General features: G+C 38.9%; 1 protein-coding gene across 1 annotated transcript in view; it reads right to left on the minus strand.

Annotated features, from left to right (window-relative positions):
• The window catches only part of SPTLC3 (serine palmitoyltransferase long chain base subunit 3), a 127,556-nt gene that overhangs the window by 86,581 nt on the left and 15,867 nt on the right, over positions 1-25,108 (minus strand). The window contains exon 2 of the mRNA XM_070419901.1: positions 14,857-15,042. Coding sequence (XP_070276002.1) covers positions 14,857-15,042 — 186 coding nt within the window. The remainder of the gene's footprint in view (positions 1-14,856; positions 15,043-25,108) is intronic.

Consider the following 25,108-nt stretch of genomic DNA (forward strand, 5'->3'; position numbering starts at 1 on the left):
AATATGGATTGCTTTTTTCTGCAATATGACAACCTTTCTTCTTCCACCTTTAAGCCTGTAGGGTGCTTCATAATTTTCCAAGAGTTACAGGTATTTCTATCCAAGTTTTATAGACAAATTAATAGAAAGGCAAAAAATTTGAATGGAAAAATTGGGAATTGAACTTTATTCTAAAACCAATGCTCTTTTTGATAAATCATGCTGCAGAATTAGGGTGATTATAAGGAATCAAAGAGAACATACCCATAGTTCATTGTAAAAAAAAATACCACCAAATTTTGAAGCATATCCATTTTTGTTTTATTTAACTACATTCCCATTCAGTAGCAAATAGAATCATGAATTTGTCAAGAGAGAAAAATCATTATCAAGCACCATTATTCATTTGTTCCTACTTTGACACTTCTCATCTAACATTTACTTTTATATCATTATTTCCTTTTGGAAAATAGCTGTTTCTCTTACCAGGGTTGAGCTCAGAATAATAATAAAATATGTTTGTGTTTTCTTTTTTGTTGAAAAGAATAACTACATTATAAACAGTCCTGAGAAATATGAGAAACACAAAGAAAAAATGACTAAATTTATTTTTTCTTATTCAGAAATTAGAGGGATGTTGAATAAACATAGTGGATTTAATACTTGTACATATTCGTACATATTCTACCCCTCATCTAAAAGTCCTAGGAAATAACAAAAAATAGGAATTTAAGAACAAAATGAATCTATAAATGCCAGAAAACAGTCAAGAGTATCGTAAGTATCGTAAGTCAGAAATGTTAAAGGATCACAAAAGATAGAAAATGAATTAAGATCTGATCGATGGAGAAATGAGACCACAGGGAACTGTAGCTTTAAAACATTCGCGGAGACTTGTGTGGACCTAAGTGACCTGTAGCAGAGAGTCAGTACCTGTATGACGTTGATACTCAGGGTGAATAACTGGAGAGCTACATCTCCTTGTCCTCCTTTTATTGGGCCAGTAAGTAAGAAGCAGTAATATTATCCACAGGACAAAGCACTGTGGTGGGAAACAAGGGCTGGACAGAAGAGCAATGTCCCAATGTGGGAAGCCCACACAGCAAGAACACAGGCTACTGTTCCTGGCATCTCATTCTATTCCCCTCTACAGTCCCTCAAGATAGGGGAATATGTGGGCAAATAAGGATTCTAAATACAAAGAGGAGCATAAAGCAAAGTGCCACTACTATTTAAGGCAGTGGTTCTCAACCTTCTGGCCCTTTAAATACAGTTCCTCATGTTGTGAACCAACCATAAAATTATTTTTGTTGCTACTTCCTAACTGTAATGTTGCTACTGTTATGAATCGCAATGTAAATATCTGATATGCAGGATGGTCTTAGAGGACCCCTGTGAAAGGGTCATTTGACCGCTAAAGGGGTCGCGACCCACAGGTTGAGAACCGCTGATTTAAGGAAAACTAGCACAATAAGAGGCACACAATTTAATAAGCAGAAGAACTAACATCTAGAGAAAAGGCAAAAGAGAAAACAGAAGAATAATTATTTATATACCTATATAAGATATTTTTAGAGAGACAAAACAAAATAGTGTGTTCTTTAAAGAGATAAAATATTTAAAAGTATAATGGACACAGCTGAAGAGCAAATTAATAAGCTAGGATAATAAACTGACTACGTTTTTCAGAGCCTAATGAGAAAGGACAGCAACAAAATTAAGGAAAAGCCAAGAGATGTGAAGAACAAATTCAGAAGATCTAATCGGAGTTTCAAGATTGAAAAAAGGAGGATAAATGGAAAAGGAGGAAAAGGTGAAAAAGAAGGAGAAGGGTTGGCCAGTGTGGTTCAGTGGCTGAGCATTGACCTATGAACCAGGAGGTCACAGTTTGATTCTGGCAGGGCACAAGCCTGGGTTGCAGGCTCGATCCCCAGTGTGGGGCTTGCAAGAGGCAGTCTATCAATGATTCTCTCTCATCATTGATGTTTCTCCCTCTTTCTCTCCCTCTCCCATCCTCTTTGAAATATATATATATATATATATATATATATATATATATATATATACACACACACACATAATGGACTTAGTACTTTCCCACCTTCCCTCAGGGTCCATGATGGCATATCTTCATAAAGCATCAATAATGAGAAACCCCAAGTTGTTTTCTCAAGTCAATGCTAAGTTCCTTATGGTGAGTGGACAGTCCACCATGGTCTGGCAATCTGTTGGCCTTACTTTTCCATATTCTTGGTCATGCTTTTCATCATTGCTGGTGTTTTAGAGGGAAGCTTGGAAAATCTGGGTGAAGTGAGAGCTGGACCCGAGTTCAGGTCCCTTTGCTGGATCTGATTTTCCTCACTTGTCAAATGGGTATTTGAACTCTATGATTTCCATTTTCCCTCTGCCCTGGTATCTATGCATCTTGTGGTTCCATGTCTGAAATTAATTTTATCTTAATTTTGAAGACATAATATTTTGGTTATTTTCTACCTAAAACCAACTGTTTTCCTAAATCAACTGTTCAGTTCTCTCCTAAACCAATGGGTAATTTTATCTTGAGTAAGATTTATCATAAAATCTAAAACCATGATTTTATTCAGAGTCCAGAAATATTCCTTAAGGACCTACTTGTCTCTTTTCTCTAGATGTAATGAGTTTATATGATGTAGTTCAAATAAGAAATTAAAAAATTAGAAATAGAAAGACAAATAATGTTTGGGGATATAGTATAATCTGAAGGATAGTAAACACTCTGTAAAAATGTTATTAAATCAAAGAGGAAATAGTTTAGAAAAAATTTCCTGGAATTGCACAGTCCCCTTTTCTCTCAAAAACATGTCCATTTCCTTGTTAAAGCATAAAAAAGGTATAATTGATTATCATAACCTTGTAGCTTAAAATCATAATAAAACCTACATCAGGATCATTAACTATTTGAGAACAAATGCACTTGGAATGATATTTTTCAGCTTACAAATGTGACCAGTATAGGAGCCCAACCATCCTTCAAATTCACATGCAGTAGATTGCCCCAGTATGTGGTTATGAGCATTCTATCTTATAGATAATCAAAAATATCACCCCAAAAGTGATACCATTGTAACAGAAGACCAGAGGGTCAAGTGACAGAAAAGATCGTGGCTTGGATGCAGTTACCAGCCATTAAGACCTTCAGATTCTGTATGTTTTCCCGTGGAATGGACCAGCTCAGGAGATGCCTGGGTCTAACCAGTAGCACAAGAAGGGCATCCACAAAGCCTTTCCCCAGGATCCTCCTGTTCCCTCGGGAAATTAGCTCCATTACCATACATTTCTCAGAAATTGTAAGTTTGAGTTGACAAAAAATAAGTCAAAAGGACTCAAATAACATAATGAACAAGTTTGTTGTAATGGACCTAAAGGACAGTTTATAGTTTTTCATGGCACACATTGAAAACTTACAAGGAATTGCAATACCATCTCAGATTTACCCAGGTCTAGGCTGTCCCCTGAATGTAGAGGAAGACCTTGTTTGTCCTTCCTGAATCCTATGGGCTCCACTAGAACATTGATCTTTAACCAAATGGGCCTTTGAGGTTAGCCTGGAAAACAGCTGTTTTTAAAAATAACTCGTTTCAATGGAAAAATTTGATCTAAGGTCCAAATAACATATCTGTCCACTAACATCTAAGTTCCAGGTGTGGCACATGATTTCAGCACTCAAGGGCTTGATAATTTAATTAGGGAATAAATGATACATATAAACCTTGATGATGCCAACCCATGATGAAATAAAGTGCTATGCAGACAGACCTGAGTTTGAAGCCAGCTCCATTTTTTATTTGCTATATGATCTTGAATAGGTCAATTAAGTTCTCTGATGTTAATTTGCTCTTCATAAAGTGGAGATAATAAAGCCTACCTGTGGTGAAGATCATCAGTAATATGTTAAAAAGCACAGCACCTGACAGAGTAACTGGTGCAGAGGTGGAGTGGACAAGGATAAAGATACAGGCATGTGAATCTGGCTCTGCTACTTATGTAACCTGAAGCCAGTTTTTTAGCCCTCGTGGGCTTAGTTTTCTCATGGGTAAAATGGGAATAACAATTCCTATTTCATAGGTGCCTAAGAATTCAATGAGAATACATGTTCACTACTGTCACAGAATACTCTGTGAATAAATGAAAAAAAAAAAGAAATTGCAATACAACGATCTGAGAACATGTGACAACTAAGAAGAGAATTTATTAAGGTGGTAAAATTTGAAATTAATATGAAAATATCAATAGCTTTCCAATATGTCATCAATAACTAATTAGAATATAGGATAGGGATAAAAGATAGTATTCAAATAACACCACCATAAAAAAATCATAACCAAATAATAGTAAAAGAGAAAATGATAGAACTTTAGAATAAAGAAAATTACAAAATATTAAAAAGAACATTAGAAATATCTAAATAAATGGAGAGATGTATCATGTTTCTGAAAAGGAAGACTAAATATTATTAAAATGTCAAATTTTCCAAAGTTAACCTATAAGTTTAATGTAATGCTAATTAAAATAACAATTTTTTTTTCTTAAAATCCAGTACCTGACAAGCTAATTCTAAAGTATACACAGAGAGAAAATCTTTAAGAATTACCTAAAACTTGTATATTTATCTAAAAAGTAGGCAGATTAATATTTCAAATCAGCAGGTAAAAAATAACCATCTACTTAATTGAGATGATTTAAAATATATCTTTTAAAAATAGTCATCCTACCTCACACAGCACATAGAAATAAATTGTAGATGAATTTTTGGATTAAATATATTAACACCCAATATCATAAAAATACAAAATAAAATGAAAGAAAAATGTGTTGTATTTCGAGATTAAAAAGTGCTTTCCTAAACATGATTAACTCCCCCTCCTCAAAGAAAAACATTAACAGCAAAATAATAATAATAATAACAACAACAAAAAAGAAAACATAAAAGAAATGTTTGATCCATATGACATAAAAAATTAAAACTGTATGTATAGCTAAATATAACATAGAATAAGTTAAAAGCCAAGAAGCAAAATTAGATACATCTTTAAAATACATTTAACAGACAAATTATTAATATAAGAATATATAAAAGGAACTGCTCTAAATCAGTAAGAAAAATAACTTAATAAAATTATGAGCAAAGGTTACAAATAGGCAATCTAGAAGAGTAAGTATAAATAACTAATAACCATATCAAAAGAGCCTCCATCTCACTTTTAATCAGGAAATGCAAATTAAGACAAGAACAAAAATATGTACACCTATCTGATTGGCAAAAATTAAAAAATATGCTGATGATGTCAACATATCAAGTACTGGCAAGGCAGCAAGATCTCTCAGGTACTGCTGACTAGAGTCTAGCTATGCAAACTTCCTTGAAAGGAAATTTGCCAATCTCGCAGAAGTTAAATGTACAGTTGGACAACCCTTGAGGGGTCCCAGATTGGAGAGTGTGCAGGCTTGGCTGAGGGACAACCCCCTGTGCATGAATTTTATGCACCGAGCCTCTAGTACAGTGATGGCGAACCTATGACACGTGTGTCAGAGGTGACAGGCGAACTCATTTTTTTGGTTGATTTTTCTTTGTTAAATGGCATTTAAATATCCTATCTAATAAAAGAGAAACATGGTAATTAGCCGTACCTCCGCTACCCTTCCCATTGGCTAATCAGCAAGATATGCAAATTAACTGCCAGCCAAGATGGTGGCTGGCAGCCAGGCAGCTTGAAGCGAACAGGAGGCTTGCTTGATTCAGTGACGGAGGAAGCCAACATTCCCTGCCTGCTGCTGCAGGCCTCTGAGCTTGCAGTTTAAGAAACAATGTTACAAATATAGAAGCTAAACAAAACCCCAGAAACCTGCTTTCAGCCAGCTGGACTTCAGCCAGCAGGACCACAACATTGTTTCAATTATAGAACAAACGCAGATCTCTGCTTTCAGCCAGCCGGGATCTCAGAGCTGGAGTGAGCAGGACAGCAACAGTGTTTCGATTATAGAACCCAAACAAACGAGATACCTGCTTTCAGCAGCTGAGGCCTCAGAGCTGGAGCCAAGCCTCAAAGCTAAAGCTGGCCCAGAATTTAAAAAAAAGAAAAAAAGGACAGATTGGGAGCTTCAGTCACCCGCCAGCCTGAAAACGGCCCTCAGCCCCTCACCCAGACTGGCCAGGCACCCCAGTGGGGACCCCCACCCTGAAGGGGGTGTGACCAGCTGCAAACAGCCATCATCCCCTCACCCAGGCTGGCCAGGCACCCCAGTGGAGACCCCCACCCTGATCCAGGACACCCTTCACGGCAAACCAGCCAGCCCCCACCCATGCACCAGGCCTCTATCCTATATAGTAAAGGGGTAATATGCCTCCCAATACCGGGATCAGCGGAGCAGCAAGACCTCCCAGGTACCGGGATCAGCGTGACAAGGGGCAGTGACCAAACACCCTGATTGCCCTGCGGCTCTGTGTGTGACGGGGCCGGGGCCACAACCTCCCTATCCGCCCTACTCTGTTCATGACAGGGGAAGGCGCCCACCCCCCATCAGCCCTGCTCTGTGCCTGATAGGGGGTAGCTCCCCAACCCCCTGATCACCCTGCAGCTCTGTGTGTGACAGGGTGTGGCGCCCCAACCCCCTGATCACCCTGCAGCTCTGTGTGTGACAGGGGGCGGTGCCCCAACTCCCCTATCGGCCCTACTCTGTGAGTGACAGGGTACGGAGCCCCAACCCCCCTGATGGGCCCTGCTCTGTGTGTGACAGGGGGCAGCGCCCCAACCCCCTGATGGGCCCTGCTCTGTGTGTGACAGGGGTACCGCCCCAACCCCCCAATCGGCCCTACCCTGAGCATGACTAGGGGTGGCATCGCAACCTCCTGATCTGTCCTTCTGTGTGCATGACAAGAGGCGGTGCCCCAACTCCCCAATCGGCCCTGCTCTGAGCCTAACCAGTGGCTGCACCTAGGGATTGGGCCTGCCTTCTGCCACCTGAGAGCGGGCCTAAGCCAGCAGGTCATTATCTCCCGAGGGGTCCCAGACTGCGCGAGGGCACAGGCCGGGCTGGGGGACCTCCCTCCCACCCGAGTGCACAAATTTTTGTGCGCCGGGCCTCTAGTATAAAATAAATATCAAAAATATAAATCTTTGTTTTACTATGATTGCAAATATCAAAAAGTTTCTATATGTGACACGACACCAGAGTTAAGTTATGGTTTTTCAAAATGCTGACACGCCGAGATCAAAAGGTTCACCATTACTGCTCTAGTATATATATAATAAAATATTCAAATGTATACATACATATGCCCATGTATACACACACACAAAGATAATTTCTAATGTGTCATTAAAATGTTAGTCAAATCATTTTTTAGTTCTTTTACAATATAGAACTTTCCACTTTCCTTTGCAAGAAGGCATCTGTCCTAATAGGCAGGGTTGATTGACCTCAATAAGATAGAGCTTTGCTAATGTATACCAACTACTACTAAGCCAATGTGAGGAGTGGGTGGGTCATCACCAGCCCTAATGAAGAGCCCTTCCTAAAACTCATGTTTGTTTGTTTTTACTTTTATTATTATGAAAATAATGATCAAAAGCAGGCTCTTCATTCATCTTTTTTTTTTTTTAATTTTTTTAAATATATTTTATTGATTTTCTACAGAGAGGAAGGGAGAGAGAGATAGAGAGTTAGAAACATCGATGAGAGAGAAACATCGATCACAGCTGCCTCCTGCACATCTCCCACTGGGGATGTGCCCACAACCCAGGTACATGCCCTTGACCGGAATCGAACCTGGGACCCTTCAGTCCGCAGGCCGACGCTCTATCCACTGAGCCAAACCGGTTTCGGCTCTTCATTCATCTTTTCTGTCTTTTTTGTGCACTTAATTATAAATATATTCATTTGTACTTATTATGTCCTTTCCTTAATTTAAATGAGATCATATCATACATGTGTGTGAATCATTTTTCTAAATCTAACTATATATCTAGATATCTTTACAAGCCAGTGCAGGATTTCATTCCTTTCAGTAGTTGCACAATGGTGTTCTGTCATTTGTGTGTACTAGAGGCCTGATGCACAAAGTTCATGCAAGAGTAGGCCTTCCTTCCTCCAGCTGCCAGCACTGGCAGATGGCACCTTGCCAGGTTGTTCCTGCCCTCAAGCAAGTGGTTGGGGCAATCAGGCAGGCAGGCAGAGTGGTTAGGGGTGATCAGGTAAGCCTGTGGTCAGCAAACCGCGGCTCACAAGCCACATGCGGCTCTTTGGCCCCTTCAGTGTGGCTCTTCCACAAAATACCAAGTGCGGGTGCGCACATACAGTGTGATTGAAACTTCGTGGCTCATGCGCAGAAGTCGGTATTTTGTGGAAGAGCCACACTGAAGGGGCCAAAGAGCCACATGTGGATTGCGAGCCCTGGTTTGTTGAGCCGCAGTTTGCTGACCACTGAGGTAGGCAGACCAGAAGTTAGGAGAGATCAGGTAGGCAGAAGGCCCCTCTCCAGGCTGGTCCACCCCCAAGCAAGTGGTTAGGGGTAATCAGGCAGGCAGGCAGAGTGGTTATGGGTGTTCAGGTAGGCAGGCAAGTAGTTAGGGGGCAATCAGGTAGGCAGACGGCCCCTTGCATGGCTGGCCCTGCCCCCAGCAAAGAAAGAGGGAGGCCCAGGCCAGCCAAGCCATCACACCCCAGCCTGTTTCCTGCAGAAGGAGGCCACTGGTGGCAGGGGAGGGGGTGCAGCACTGCACAGATGGCAAACAGTGGCAGCGGCAGGGTTGGGGCCAGCTGCCTGCAGCTGGGGGAAGGAAAGCCCTGATAGGCCCTGATCTAAGGTCAGACCTAGAGACCCTCCCCCAGGGGTCCCAGATTGTGAGAGGGTGCAGGCCGGGCTGAGGGACCCCTCCCCCCCACCCCGCCTAGTGCACGAATTTTCGTGCATGGGGCCTCTAGTGGTAAAATAAAGATTTTGCTGTAGAAGTTCTGCACTGGGCCTAAAATTCCTTATTTCTAATAAGCTCTCAGGTGATACTTTTGAGAAGGGTCAACTTATGGTCCTTGGACCAGCAGAACTGGCATTACCTGGAAGCTTGTTAGAGATGCAAAATCTTAGCCCCAAGCCAAAGCTATTAAAGGAGAATGTACATGATCTCCAGACCATTTGAATGCACAGGAAAGTTTGAGAAGCATTGCTGCACACATTCGTTTTTAAATTAGGCTGCACAGGACAATCACCTGGAAAGATTTTATGAACCCCATCAACCAAGGTTCACCACAAAACAATAAAATCCCAATATCTGGAGGTAAAGCTCGCATATTAGTACCTTTTAAAGCTTCACAAGTGATTCCAATGTGCAGCCAAGGCTAAGAACTGGTCTGATATTACCATCCTACAAGCTGCTGGCCAGCATGTTAAGTTCCCAGAGAAAACCTAATACAGCTCTCTGAGTTTAGACCCACCCAGGTCCAAACAGGAAGACCAGTGCTTGGGCCATCTGTTTGTTTTGGAAAAAATCATATCTCATACCCAGTGATCTTAATGGACCCTGTACCTCAAATTACTCAGAAGAAAGTCTCTCTGGGAGAATCAGGCTGTTGCACCAGGGCGCAAAACGTATTTTAATTCATGTAAACATTTGGAGATGTGTCTTAAACATCCCTATAGCTACAACTTGCTGAGCCCTCTTTCTCCCATATGGATATAAAAGTCTCTTCAGCTGGGCAAGAAATGTCTGGAATTTACTTGTAGGGTTACTGGGGGACTGTGTGGATCTAATGTGAACACAAAATTGCAATTAAAATGTTTTATAACAGTCTGGTGTCATTAGAAGGAGTCTTGAGGAACATGTTAACAACTATAAAGATTGAGAAATGTGGCTGTGCATGAAGATTTTAAAGTCTCTGGTGATGCTTGACATTTACTTGATTATATTTGCTTACATCTTTTTGTTTTTGAGAAGTTGGGCCATTACCACATTGAGAAAGTAATTAACCTAGAGGTCTTTCATAAATTACATTTCAACTTTCATAAATTACCTTTTATTTTAAAAAAGACACATGTTTCTCCAAAATTAAAAGTTTAAAGAAGGATTTAAGCAAACATACTTAAACCATATATCTGTCTGTATCATTCTTTTCCTTGCCAGTGTCTTCTGATTGTTGATGGAGTCTATGGGAGGTACCAGGTGTCCTGGGCCTGTGATTTTTTTAGTGCTCTCTGGAAAAGAGATTTTTATTTTTCTATTCTTTTCACTTAGTTTATACTAATGAATCAGAGCCTTCATGTTTTGGAATAAACTTCAGAGAGTTTGGGCTAGAAATAAAAAAAAAATAAAAATAAAAAAGAGAGTCTAAATTTGGGCAACAATTAAGTTTGAATGGATGGTTTGGTATGACAGAAGTCATCGCAGTGAGAGAAAATAGAGAAACTGAATTTAAAAATGCTTATATTTGATTAACAAGAAAGTGAGGAAAAGGATATGTCCATTAGTTTGACCATGTTGTACACTTTAAACATATAAAATTTTATTAAAAATAAGATCAAAATTTGAAAATTAAGAGTCAAAGAGTGTAATCATAAGTCACAGCATCCATTTATGATATTTTTAAAACCATAATAACTCTTGTCCACCATAACTTCGTGGAAGTGCTTTCTTTCCTGATGTCATTTTGTGAATGGCAGGTTTGTCTTATGGGACAATCTATTCTGCACTCCTAATGACCAGCTTTGAGAATAGAATAATGCTCATTTCAGCTAAAAGAACCAGCGGTCATTGAAAAGCAGCCAGAGACTTCAAGATGTGCCTCAGATAGCTTATTTTCACAGAGTAAGGTTACTGTCAGAAGTGCAGGGCTAGAGGCAATATTAAAAGGATAAAGGTCAGCCTGGAGATAGAGTATCTAGTGACTATGTCCCATAAAAAAGTATATAGTGATTGCAGCTATTGCAGTTAATTAGGACTTGTTGTTCTTAAAGCCTCTAATCTAACAGGGCTCAAAAGGAAGGAACACATAATAAAAAGGGTGCCACATAAAAGGAATATCTATTAAGGAGAGTCAATTAAATGATGATGCTCTCTACTTTACAGAGATCAAATGGGTGGGACATTATTTATTTTGTAAAGAAATACAACATGCTGTCTTACTGAATGCAATGCCTTTTCCCTGAGAGGTGATTCAAGCAGTTCTTGCAGCAATAGTGAGGGGTGTTAGAGACAGGCTGCTATGCCCTGTGCCTATCTCATTGTTTAGGACTAAAGCATCCCTTCCTTCCCCAATGCTCAGAGTGCTGGAGGCTGACAGCTCAAAGAAGGGAACTGCCCGGCTCAAGGTCAAATCCCTTTCTGGAGGTAGCCCCCATCTATCATCATTGAAGGCTCAACCCCCTCTCTCAACACTTCTGAAGAGCCCTCCACCTCAAGAGCTCCCTGACTGCATCACAAATCACCTGCACCATCTTTCCCCTTCACTCCCTCCCAGGAGCACATCCCTATAACCTTGCCCTCAACCATCTTAGAGTTGTCTGTGCTGAGAACCAACTTGTGTATATATATATATATATATATATATATATATATATATATATATTCTGCTTGAAAGTAAGAAGTGCTTTAGGAAACCCAAAACTAGCCCCTTGGGATTGATAGAGCTAAAATATTGGAACAGGCTAAAAGATAGATGGCACATCTGAAGCCCAAACCTGCCATGTGATGCCACCCTGAGAAATTTAAATTTGACTGTCACCTTGTTTCAGCAAATATTCTGTAATGTACTTAGTTAGTGCATGCTACTTATACCCAGGGAGCAGGCAGGTTGGTGATAAGAACTTCTAGAATAGACTATCTGGTGTCGGGGGGGGGAGGCGGGGGGAGGCTGTGGAGATCATTGTAAGAATGGTTTAAAATAACTTGCTTCCTCCTTCCAACTTCCCAGGTTCATTATCAGCTCTGCTAGGACCTGGGAAACCTCATTTTCTCTGGGAACATGGGTGATTTTTCCCTGCTTGATTTAACTGCTTCGATATCCTTTACCATTAAGAAATCTTTATACCTCAAAACTGTGTCTGTGATCTCTTTTTTTAGCCAAAATAAGACCATTTTGTTGTGATGGGTATGCCACTATCATCCTGATGTCGGACCAAAGTAGAAATTTGGCATTCCTCCCTCTATATTATTTTCTATATATTTTCAAGACTTGTTGATACTACCCCCCAAATTAGTTCCCTTTTCTTCCTCAGTTCAAACACAAATTATTTCTTTCCTAAACCATTATAAGGGTTTTCTGGTGTCACTTTTCTTCTAGTCTAGAATTGGAATTCCATCTCTGACGTCTATAAAATTCTCTGAAGTTTTTTGTTCTCTTCTCATCCTTTCTCTCTTTTTTTTTCTCTATAGACTTTCCTTGGGAGAGCTCATCTACTTCTTTGGGTTTGATTAATGTTGATATGCTCAAGATATACGGAAGATGCCATCTGAGACTTTTCTCTGGAAGTCTAGAGCTCTATCTCTAGCTGCCAATTTTTCAAACTCAGCTTGTCAAAGGATGAATTAATCACTTTTCCCCTCCTCTGGATCTTTTCCCTCTATCCCTCATTTCAGTGAATGACACCACTTTCTTGTCTCCTCAGCTGCCCAAGTCATAAGCTTAGGTGTGGTCTTTGATCTGTCCATTTCTCTAATTTCTAAAATCAAACCAATAATCTCCTACTACCTTCTTAAATATCTCTTATCACCATCCCAGTTATCATCACTACCAAGGTCCTAGCCCAAGTTCTCACTTAGGTTTGTTTTATTTATTTTTTAACCTGGATTTCTACATCAGACTTTTAACTGGTTTCTTTGGTCTCTATGTTATCCTCCTGCAACCCCTGTTTCATAGGGTAATGAACATGATCTTTCTAATCTGCAAAACTGCATTCCTTTGCCTGAAATCCTTCAATGCCTTCCCATTGTTCTTATAATAAATATCCATGGCTTATAAAAACCCATTATGGTCTGGCCCCTACTTGCCTCTCAATCCTCTCCCCACATACTCCCACTCTCACAGCCCTGCAGTCATTGGAATTCCTTGGTTCCTTGAATGTACAATGCTTTCTCTTACAGCTGGACCATTTCACACCGAGTTTCCTCTTCCTGAAGACTCCTTCTGTCCCATCTTGCCTTATCCTTTGCTTTATTACTTACTCTTGAGTCATCACATCTCAATTTAACTTTCTCTTCCTCCCATAAGCCTTCACTGACCACCAAGTTTGGGTTCCTTGGGCTCTCTTGACATCCTCTACTTACCTCTATAGAATCTCTTATCAAATTCTATTGCAATTTTTTTAATGGTTAGCTCTATAAAGGCAAGAACCCTATCTGCCCTGGTTATGCTTATATCCCTGATTGTAGCATGGTGGCTGGCAAAAAATGCATGCTCAAAGAGAATCTGACTTGATTAGCAAGTTAATGAATACCCTGGCACAGGCAGTGCCCTTTTCTGAGAATGTCTTTCTTTGTGCCCTTGGTCACTAGGCAAATTCCTGCTCACCATTCAAGCACCAGCATCATGGCTTCCTGACTTCCTAAAACGGATCACAGGACACAGATTCCCAGTCCCCACATCACACTCCTCCCCATCATCACTTTTTGTCATATGCTTTGCTTATGAGTCTGTTTTTGCACACCAGGCTTCAAATTCTCTGATGGCAGGAACTGTCTTTTCTTCTCTCTATATTAGTAGCCATTACCTGACATAGAGCATCTGCTCACACACTTGCTAAAAGTAGGAGGAATTATAACAATAAACCTGGGCCTTATTTTCTGTTGGAGGTGATACACTTGACTTAAGGCAATTTCAAAAAAAATATGCCCATGAGATTTGTTCATGGAAGCATTACTGTAATAAGTGTTTATCTTACCGTAGGTACTGGTTGCTAAGTTACAGGATTTGAGATTCACTCATTATATTGAAATTCATGCCTCACCTATCCTTTTTGTTTAGATGTGTTTAAAGCTCCATCATGTCAAATAATTTGTGATCACACTCATAGTATTCCAAAGCAATTTTTAGGAATAAAAGGTTCATGATATCATAAATCATTTGAACCAGTTTGGAAATCATGTTAACAAAATGCAGACTCTTGGTATATCTTTAAATGTTTTCCAGGCTGTTCTGTTAGCTCGATGTGAAAAGAGGATGCTGTAGACTTTTGTAGGTTAACTATCGAAAGTATTTAGATCAGAGGTGATTTTGCAGCCCATGAGACATTTGGCAATGTCTGGAGGCATTTTTGATTGTCACAAGTATGTGAGAGAATGCTAATGGCATCTAGTGGGTAGAGGCTAGGTATGCTATTAAAGATTCTACGATGCACATGCAGCCTCCCACACCAAAGAATTATCCAGTCCAAAATATCAATAGTTCCAATGTTGAAAAACCCTGATCTAGAGGAAATAAAAATCTCACACTTCATTTAGACACACATTTGTATTCCAGGATTAAACATAAATAATACACATCTTTCAACTAGAAGACCAGAAGATAGCCCCATCCATATGTCTTGCTCTTATATTATGATTTTTTTTTAAATCTCTAAAATGGTATTTTAATATCCATCTCATGGGGTTATTATAAAAGTTAAATATGATAGTGTGTGAAGAAAATCTTAGTTTACTATCTGGTGAATGGTAGTTACTCAATAAATATTTGCATAAAACAAGTCCATGAACACACAAGGGATGGGGTCTAGGGGTAGAAATAAATAGCATTTACCCTGAGGAGTTCCTGAGCTCCTCACTCTTTTTAGTATCTGCACATGCATCACTACTTGCGAGAACATTTTACAGAAGAACAGCATTGACAAAGATCCAGGGAGATGTGCATACATACTTTTTGTTCTTCTCGCTCTACAGCTGCATTGCATTTTTCTATTCCCGAATTTCTCAAAAAGTCTCTGAGATAGCCAAATAGGGTTCCAATTCCATATCCCATATAAGTGAAAACCATAACATGAAGAGGTGCTTCCTCAAAGGATTCAACAATCGGCTTCTCATAAAAATGTGGCTTCCCATTTTGCTGAAAACAGAAGAAAATCGAAGGTTAGTACTCTCCCATTACAATAAAGTATGAGATTTAAAATTTTGGACTTTCAACCTTTTTGAAAATTGGTCACTGAAAGAGGTAATCAGAAATGTACATTTTATTCTACAATCCCCTAAGGAAGTAATTGATTAAGGTAAACATTCTCAACAGATGTTAAATCCATTAAGCGAACAGTTAATGAGGAACCAGGTTTTTACAAGATGACAAAATATCACCCATAGGTTACAAGATGACGTACCTGGTTATTACCTTAACCACGTGATAAAATTACATTACAGATGTTGGAACAATTGGCCACTCTGTGCTCTTATTATGTTGCAGTATTCAATATACCAATGGAACATTTAAGCTGAATTTAGTCAAGCTCTTATATCTAACTTCCATTTCACAAGAAATATCAGGCTAGAGGAACATGATATATTGCTTCATGAGGAAACAATGAGATAATCACAATGTGGAACTTTTTGTATGACAATTGGCTTGGTCTTTAATAGCAAAAAATATAAATGGGACTATATCAAACTAGAAACCTTCTGCACAGCAAAGAAAACAATCAACAAAAGCAATCTGAATGGGAGAAAATATTTGCATACCATATATCTGATAAGGGATTAATCTCCAAAATACATAAGATACACATACAACTCAAAAATCTAAATAACCCAATTTAAAAATGGATAAAGGACCAGAACAGACAGACATTTTCCCAAAGAAGACATAAAAATGGCCAACAGGTATATGAAAAGGTGCTCAACATCACTAATCATGAGGGAAATGCAAATCATACTGCATTGAATAATGCAAATGAAAATTGCATTGAATAATGCAACTGTGAGTATGAGATATCACCTCACACCTCTTAGGATGGCTGTCATAAAAACAATAAGAGATAACAAGTGTTGTCAAGGGTGTGGAGAAAAAGGAACCCTGTGTAATATTAGTGGGGATATAAATTGGTGTAACCATTAGGAAAAACAGTATGAAGTTGCCTCAAAAAATTAAAAAAAAGAATCCCCACTTCTGAGTATATATCCATTGGAAAATACGTATCTTGAAGAGATATTTGCAACTCCCATATTTATTGCAGTATTATTCACAATAGCCAAGATATAGAAACAATCTAAGTGTTCCTCGATGGATGAATGACCTTATGAACACACACACACACACACACACACACACACACACACACCAATATTATTCAGCCATAAAACACAAGAAAATCCTGCCATGATGAACCTGGAGGACATGATGCTGAGTAAAATAAGCCAGACAAAAGAAGACAAATATTATATGATCTCAGTTAAATGTGGAATCTAGAAAAGCTGAACTCGCAGAAGCAAAGAATGGCATGATGGTGAGGAAATGGTGAGATGTTGGTAAAAAGGTACAATACTTCAACTATAGTATGAATAAGTTTTGAGTATATATAACATGGTGACTACAGTTAATAATACTGTATAGCATATTTTAAATTTGCTAAGATAGTAGATCTAAAGTGTTATTACCACACACACAATTTGGCAACTAGGTAAGGTGATGGATGTGTTAATTAGTTTGATCGTGATAATTTCACAACATATGCTTATATAAAATCATGTTGTACACCTCAAATATACACAATTTTTATTTGTCAATTATACTTGAGTCGAATGGGAAAGAAGAGGATAAAAAAGAGTAAGGGAGAAATCTTAAAAAAAAGACAACCAAATGCAGTTGTGGTGTTTCATTGAATCACTTGTTTGTTTTTGTAAAAAAACACCCAAAACACTGATAAAAAACATATTTTGAACAACTGTAGAAATCAAAAAATTAACTGGAAATATATCTTATTAAGGAGTTACAAATTTTAGTTGGAATGACAGTATTATAATTATGTGGAAGGATGTTTTCATCTTTGTAGATGCATGCTAAAGTATTAAGAAAGGTGGTTAAAGTGTTATCACAGCTGCAACTTTCTTTCAAATGATCCATCAAAAATAAAACATATACATGAAGCAATTTTTGGGAAAATGTTAATAACTGTTGCATTTAGAGGTATGGATGTTTGTTAAATATTTTTTTTTTTTACATTTCTATGTGTTTAATTTTTTTTTCATAATACAAAGCTAAAGTATTTCTCTCTTTTATTTTAGGTGTCAGCATTCCAGTGGAAAGTAGACTTTGGTACCAAACCATTCTGAGTCCTGCACCCAAATAGCTCAATCAATGTTGACTCAATGGATTAGTGAGTAAACTATTCTTAATGCTACTACTTAAATAAGTTTCAGTCTTTAAAGATTATTTATACCTTATTCATTACTTCATTCAACAACATTTCTTATGAATCATCTCATTGGAGAATGGGGAATCTGTTTTGAGTGCTTGAATATATAAGTTTTAGTGATTTACAAGAAACTGTCAAATGTCTACTGGTATTTAATGCATTAATTTATCTTATCCATGCATATTTAGAAATATATATTATATAAAATCATGTAAATTAGAAATACTGGTTTTGCTACTCAGGTACTCTTTATCACCATTACAAGCATGTTTGAGTCCACCAACAGTTTTCTAGAGCTTATCACCTTTGTTTCCTTTCTATTATTTGAGATGCAGTATTTTTTGATTCTCTGTGACTTACTGGCCAAGCCACAAAACATATGATAATCAAAAAAAATGTATCCAGCCCTGGCCGGTGTGGTTAAGTGGTAGGCACTGAAGGGTTGCAGGTTCTATTCCTGGTCAAGGGCACCTACTTGGATTGCAGGTTTGCTCCCATGTCCCCAGTCAGGGCATGTGAGGAAGTCAATAAGTCCTTGATGACATTTTTTTTTCTCCTTCACCCATCCACCCTTTCAGAAAAGCAATGGAAAAAATACCCTTTGGCGAGGATTAGCAAAAAAATCTATCTGGTAGATGACAATTTTTTATCTCTACATTACTTGTTTTTAAAACAGTTTTTTTAAAAAAACATTTTTATAATAACAGCTAACACTTGTGTTGTTAAGTCAAAACCTCACAAAATCTTATTAAAATGTATTGCCTCCTTATTTATTTAGTATATCAGGTTTCTTCTCTAGCTACCTCAAACTGACATTGATGAATGTTGCTTTTACCTGATGTGTCATCCCCAAATGCTACTTGGTTGTTTAAAATAACAAAAGTGAGAGAGTGTTGCTTAATATGAGGTCTTGAGTAAAAGGTGAATGAAAGATTATAGCCAATGCCTTGTATTTGGGAATCTAGGGCATTTATTGAGTGCCTACTGTGAGCCGGCAATGAGCTAGGTTCTGGGGATTCAATGATAACCAAGACAGACATGGCTCCTGCTCTTGACTTCTTGACCTCCCTCTCCTTATGCTCTCACATCAGTTCTGTAGGTCTGGGGGATGACTTACTATTCCAGTGCCAACTTTTGTCTCTCCTCTCTGCTTGACTTTCGACTGCATCTGTCTTCAGTATTCCAGGTGACCTCCTGACCCAGTTAAGATCCACTTCCTCAGTTTATTTTGTTCATTAGGGTGGGAAGAGATCAAACAAAGAACTTGTATGCATATATGCATAACCCATGGACACAGACAATAGTGTGGTGAAGGTCTGGGGGTGTAGGGCAGAAGGTGAGGGTGGGCCAGAAAGGGTCAATGGAGAAAATAAGGGGACATATGTAATACTTCCAACAATAAAGATTTTAAAAGTTAAATAAATAATAAAAAAATAGAATACACACATACACAAAGATCCACTTCCTGGTTCTTTCCACAGCATGGGGGACACACAATTGGCTTCCTTCCTTCCTGGATTTGTCTAGACTCTAGCAAAAGGGACTGATATCTTCATGAAGAAAGATTTGATGAATGTTTGTGACTGATTAGGTGTGATTTCAAGGAAGAAGAAAATGAAAAGTATCTGCAAGGAACATTAAAGTATTGTTAATAGGAAGAAGGAATCAGGAGGGCTGCTTATGGGGGTGAGACAATGGGTATGTCTGGGTCATGCTAAGTTGGAGGTGGAGATTGCACTCAGAAGTGGGACTGTTTGCTGGGCAGTCAGGGATGCAGAAGGAGAGAAAGGCTCTGGCTGAAGTAGAGGGTCTGCGAGTCAGCCATTGTGAGGCACAGTTTAAGCCATGGTTAAATGTGCTAAAGTACCAGCTATAAAGAAAGATCAGTGGGCTTGGGACAGGATTTGGAGACTCATTTCTCTAAAGAGCACCATAGAGGAAGAAGCATGAGTCAACGGTACCCAATGTGACTTCAGAAACCTGAGTTAGCCTGCCCTCAAAATGAGAGGATGGCTGAGTTATATGGGTGCATGTCATTCAAGGCCATCCTGTGAGAATCAGCAGGAGGTTTTCCCTTTGCCATTTCCTGGCCCATATCCATTGCTGAACTCCATATGTGGCCAAAACAAGCAGAGCAACTCCCCCAGAATTCATGGGAACGTTCTGCTTAAACTTAAGGCTCTGAGGCAAACCTGTACTGGCATAACAGACTCTCTACCTACATGCAAACAAAACCCTCAGTTGAGTACTCGGTCTGGGACCTGTGTAACTAGTTTTCCCCATATGACTTGTTCTCTAAGATAGCTATAACACAAAGAAGAAACTTTCAACACTATCCAACAGCCCAAATGAATATCTACTTTACTCTATCTCTCTCATATAACTTTTTTTTTTAATTTAATGTAATTTTATTTGGCAGGGTGGAAATGAGATACCTTTACAGAGAATAAAGTTATCTGGAAATATACAGGTCTTTCTGAACAGATGAAAAGTGACTCATTTACCACATTCCTTTACTTAAAATTGAAGTTAGTCATGCCTCATGGAAAGGATTTCTTAGACTAGGGTTGGATAGTTATTTTAAAGTATGAGAATTGGCCCTATTACAGCAAATGAAGCATACAATTTTGCTTAATAAGTTTGTTGGCTCAAGCCGACACAGCATGGTTATGTGTAATGCATTTTCTTTATTTGTTCTACCTTTTTTATTTGCAGCCTTGAAAATGAAGAGATCCTGAGCCACCTTGCCCAGAGGGCCAGGTCATTTGGGGCACTGTGACACCCTGGGGTTGGCTTACTTCCTGCATTCCTGTCACATGTGGAAATAAACAGTGTTGGGGCATGCTGGGAGGACCCACTTTACAAATTACTCTTCCATTCAAACTAGCAGATCTTTTACTGGCTGCCTATTTTGCACTGTCCTAGGATGATATGAATGGGGATATGTAATCAATAAATCCAGTCTCTTTTTCCCAGAACCGATAGGATAATGGTCTATGGGGGCAGGGGAGGAGGGTAGTGAGTGTAAATGACCATAACATAGAGCAAAAAGTAAAAGTCGTCATATGACACAAATGGAGGGACCATTATCACATTAGGTGGAAAAAAAAGTGGACTTTGAGGCCAGTCTTGATGGAGAGGAAGAGCATAAAGGTGGAGAGTGCTTGCAGAGGAGAGAGACTGCCTGGGTTCAAATGCAGGCACTTTCGTTTGCTGACTCTATGACCTTGCCCTTAAATGACTCAAAGTAAAATGGAGCTAATAAGGATTGTTTTGAAAATTAATTCAGATAATATATTCAAAGTACCTGCCATATAATGAGCAACCATTAATTGTTATGATTTTCATTAAATCTGAATAGAGGTGATAGATGAAACTGTTAAAATGGATGATGTTACTTTTAGAAAAATATTTGGAAAAGAAGAGAAAGAGTATGTATAGAGCCTTGGCCAATGCTTAAACATAGGGAGAAATGGGAGAATGGGGGTCCAGTAGGAAAGAGCAAGTGTGAGAGATGAGGAAGAAATGGGAGGTTAAAGAGGACAGAGTGGTGGGGGTTGAGATACTGACCTTGAGAAAGGTCATCATATATGGGGACTCAGACAAGAAAACCTGAGCAAGTGATGCTGAACCCCTTCTTTACAGCATACACAAAAATTAACTCAAAACAGATCCTAGACCTCCGTGTGAAAGCTAAAACTGTAAAACTCTCCCAAAAAAGTTTAGGAGTAAATGTTTCCAACCTTAAGTTAGGCAAAACCTTCTCAGATATGATAACAAAAGTGCAAATGACAAAACAGATAAGTTGTACTTCATCCAATTTAGAAGTTTTTGTGCTTCAAAGGATACTATTAAGAAAGTTTTATCTAAAACTGACAGTATTAGATAAAATATTTGCAAATCATCTATCTGATAAGGTTTTAGTATCGAGTATATGAAAAGAAGACACAGTTTAATAATAAAAAAAACAATCCAATTAAAATATAGGCAAAGAATCCAAATATGTATCAATGGCCAAGATATACACATGAACACACACACACACACACACACACACTAGTATTCCTAATGGTAGCTAAAATTTAAAGCAGCTCTTTCCTCAGTAGAATTCTCCACTTTTACTCTAAAATGTTTGAGTGTCTTATTGGTTTCAAAGTTACCATTTATTTCCCTTCTAAAATACTTTGGAATGTCATTAGATGATGGTTGAAGCCATACAAATAGTGCAACACCAAAGCTCATGGAAGTGAAGTGGTACAAGAATGATGAGAGTACACAGTTATATCTTATTTGAAAGGGTATTTACTAGTAATGTCTTTAAGTTGCCCAGGGATTTAAAAAATGAGTGTTTTAACCCCATCCTTATGTCGTCATGCTCTATGAAACTCAGATATTTCACTGCTGATGAATTAGTCATTCACTTATGGGCAGACACTAGAATCGGATGTTCCACCTGATACACTCCAGGTGGAAACCTCCTACCTAGGAGATTCCAATAGGAGAGCTGGAGTAGAAGAAACTGAGTGACTAAGTCAACTCAAGTTGTTCAGACTGCTGAGATGACTAATACATGACAACTTCAATTAAAATTTATATTTTTAATATTCCCTTAAAACTCCAGCATCACGTCTACCTAAAAGATCTCTTTGGTGTTGTTATTCCTATTTCAACACTAAACCAAGCCTTGTTGAGTGTCTGTGTTAGCAAATGTTCTGTTGGGAGACAGGATGTTCTCATAGATAGACTACAGCTGACAAGTGGTATCAGAGATATGATCAGGGTACTGTGGGAACTGGAAGGAAGATGCATTTAACACTAGCTGGAAGACATAGGGAGCTTTCATGAATGAGAAGACAGTTGACCAAAGGCGGGAAGTATAAGGGCAGTAGGAATGCGTAGAAAGAAAGATCTCCTAGATAGACTCACAGTATCCAAGGAGATGTTCATCAACCTTTCTCTTGGGCCACTGCAATCACTTCCTGGATGGTCTCTTTACTCCATCCTGACTCCGCAAATCTGAAGTTGCTAAATAGCTTTATCTCTAGCTCTAACATCCAAGCATCATTTATAACAGCTTTCCCAGTGCTTCCTCGAGATGGTCACCAACAAAAGGGTTTGGGGAAGGCTACCTAGCTCTGCACCTCTTGGGTGTTCTTCACAGTGTACATCAGTGGTTCTCAACCTTCCTAATGCCATGACCCTTTAATACAGTTCCTCCTGTTGTGGTGACCCCCAACCAGAAAATTATTTTCATTGCTACTTCGTAGCTGTAATTTTGCTAGTGTTATGAATCGTAATGTAAATATCTGATATGCAGGATGTATTTTCATTGCTACAAATTGAACATAATTAAAGCATAGTGATTAATCACAAAAAACAATATGTAATTATATATGTGTTTTCCGATGGTCTTAGGCAACCCCTGTGAAAGGGTCGTTTGACCCCCAAAGGGGTCGCGACTCACAGGTTGAGAACCGCTGGTGTACATGATCTAGAATGTGAGAGCCGGGGAGACATCTTTCTTGTTCATCACAGTATCTCCATGTCAACACACAGTTTCCAATAGTAGGTTCTGAATACATATTTGTGATTGACTCAGCTTATTGAATATTATTAAAATGCTGACATGAAATTCCACATAACTTTGGGAACCCAGCACATGTATCAAATGTATTTATCACCTTTCATATAAACTTGGCTATACCATGACTAAACTCTATTTGGGAAGTGTTGGTTTTCATCATAAAATTACTTATATTATTTGCCTGCTTAATATTCACTATTTGAGACCCAGCACTGGCTTTATGTGATAAAAAATCCAGGCTAGATGTTCTCACTGCAGAACACTGTCATTACACTCACCAGATTGTATTACAATGATATTTTAAAAAGACAAGTCATTTGATAAAAGGACAGGAAATAAAAGATCACTTGCAGAAATAATAGTTTTCATTATTTCTCACACAGGCCTTTCAAATATTTCAAATATTTAAAGCCTGTTGTCCAGTGTGGCAAAGACTGGCTGTTCTTCAAACCCATTTCCCTTCCCTCTTTCTCTCAGCTGAACTACATTTCCCATAAACCTAGCAGACAGATGTGGTCAAGTTACTGAGTTCTACCAATGTGAAAGGGGTAGAAGAGAAATATGCCATGTCCATGTCTGGCCCATAAAAGCCTCTCTCATGATCCATCACCTTCTCTCTTTCCCTGGCTGCCATCTGAATGCTGATGGCCAAGGTGGCCTGGGAAGCCACATATGAAGGATTGCAGAGCTTTTGTTAGTCTAGTTCCCTGAATAACTGTGTAGAACACCTCCCCCTTCAACTTCCTATCACTGCCAATTAGACTTAATATGAGTGAGAAATAAACTTCTTTTTGATGCCTTTTTTATTATGACATCTAGTATTACTTTAATGAATACATACTATAGGAATTTTGTTAAAATACTTTTATTTCTAACCCTCACTTAGATGCATTTGAAAGAAATCTGGGAACCATGTTACCTTCCCAAGGCAATGTATCAGGACATGTCTGGGCTGACCAAAATTCAAGTTTATATCTGGGGAAACTTATGCCAGAAAATTAACTGAATCAAAGGTTAAATTCTTAAATTATTGAGCATCTTTGTATGTTAGGCAGTACCAATGGGGGAAAAAGCATATTACAAGATTTAGGATTTAGAGACAACCTGGGTCAGAGAGAAAGAAAGAGAGAGAGAGAGAGAGAGAGAGAGAGAAAGAAACATGGAACTGTAGGGGGACTTGTTCTTTATATATTATCTACTCCAACTCTTTCTATCAGTAAATCAGTAAACAAGTTCAGTTCCTGAGAGGTTAAGTTGGTTTCCAACTGTCTTGGCTTTTCTCTTCACCACCTGACAAATTCTCTTCACCACCTGAAAAATTAATAAGTCAGAAAGAACAGCCCATGAAGAGAGCCACAGGCTTCCACAGGACACACCCACCCTGAGAAGTGAAGGATTCACAGAAAGGGCAAATTTGCTTGAAGGGGTCTAAACAGAGTCCCCAGCAGAGTGGCAATGACTATCTGCTTTAGAAATGAATGAATGAACAAACGATTGAGAGAGAGAGAGAGAAACCCCAGACTGGGAAAGGTTGGGAGAGGAGGTGAGGGCCTTCTCAGACAGGAGGACCAACATAGGCACTTGCTAGTGGGATGAAACAAGAGGAACAGAACCTTACATGGACCTCATCTGTTACCTACTTGGAGATGAGATGTACAGAGCCCACTGTAATGAAATAGGCCCTCTATGGCAGGGTAAGCCAGACTTTCTGTTTCAGATAGCAGTGAAAGAACAGAGCGCCTTCTTTGGGATGCCCCCCTTAACAGAACTGCTGGAGAAATGCAGAATAGAAAGATTTGTAGGATCCTAGGATTCTACCTGGGGTTGACAATGAGAGTGGAGGCTCTGATGTCAATTAGACATAATTTAACTCTGGAACAAAGTGGCTGTCTCACCACCCTGCAACCATTGCATTATTCTGATCTTATTTGCGATCAGCTGACTCACTTGAGGATCACAGAGCTTTTATTAAGTTATCCTGATAAATGAGAGAAAACAATGCATCAGGGTTTAATATCACTGAGAATAACTACCACCTACTATCTCCCTGATCAGTTATAATGAGGCATGTGAAAAGAGTGCTTATCTCTGAGGTGCTCAAAGCTTTTGTGGCCATGATCTTATTTATTTAGGTAATATTCCTAAGAGGTAGGCGATGAATAGCTGTAATAGAATTAGAATTACCTTCA

The sequence above is a fragment of the Myotis yumanensis genome, unplaced genomic scaffold (assembly GCF_028538775.1).
Source record: "Myotis yumanensis isolate MYYU_CA2020_CCGP unplaced genomic scaffold, mMyoYum1.0.hap1 SCAF_7, whole genome shotgun sequence".
Taxonomy (NCBI): Eukaryota; Metazoa; Chordata; class Mammalia; order Chiroptera; family Vespertilionidae; genus Myotis; species Myotis yumanensis.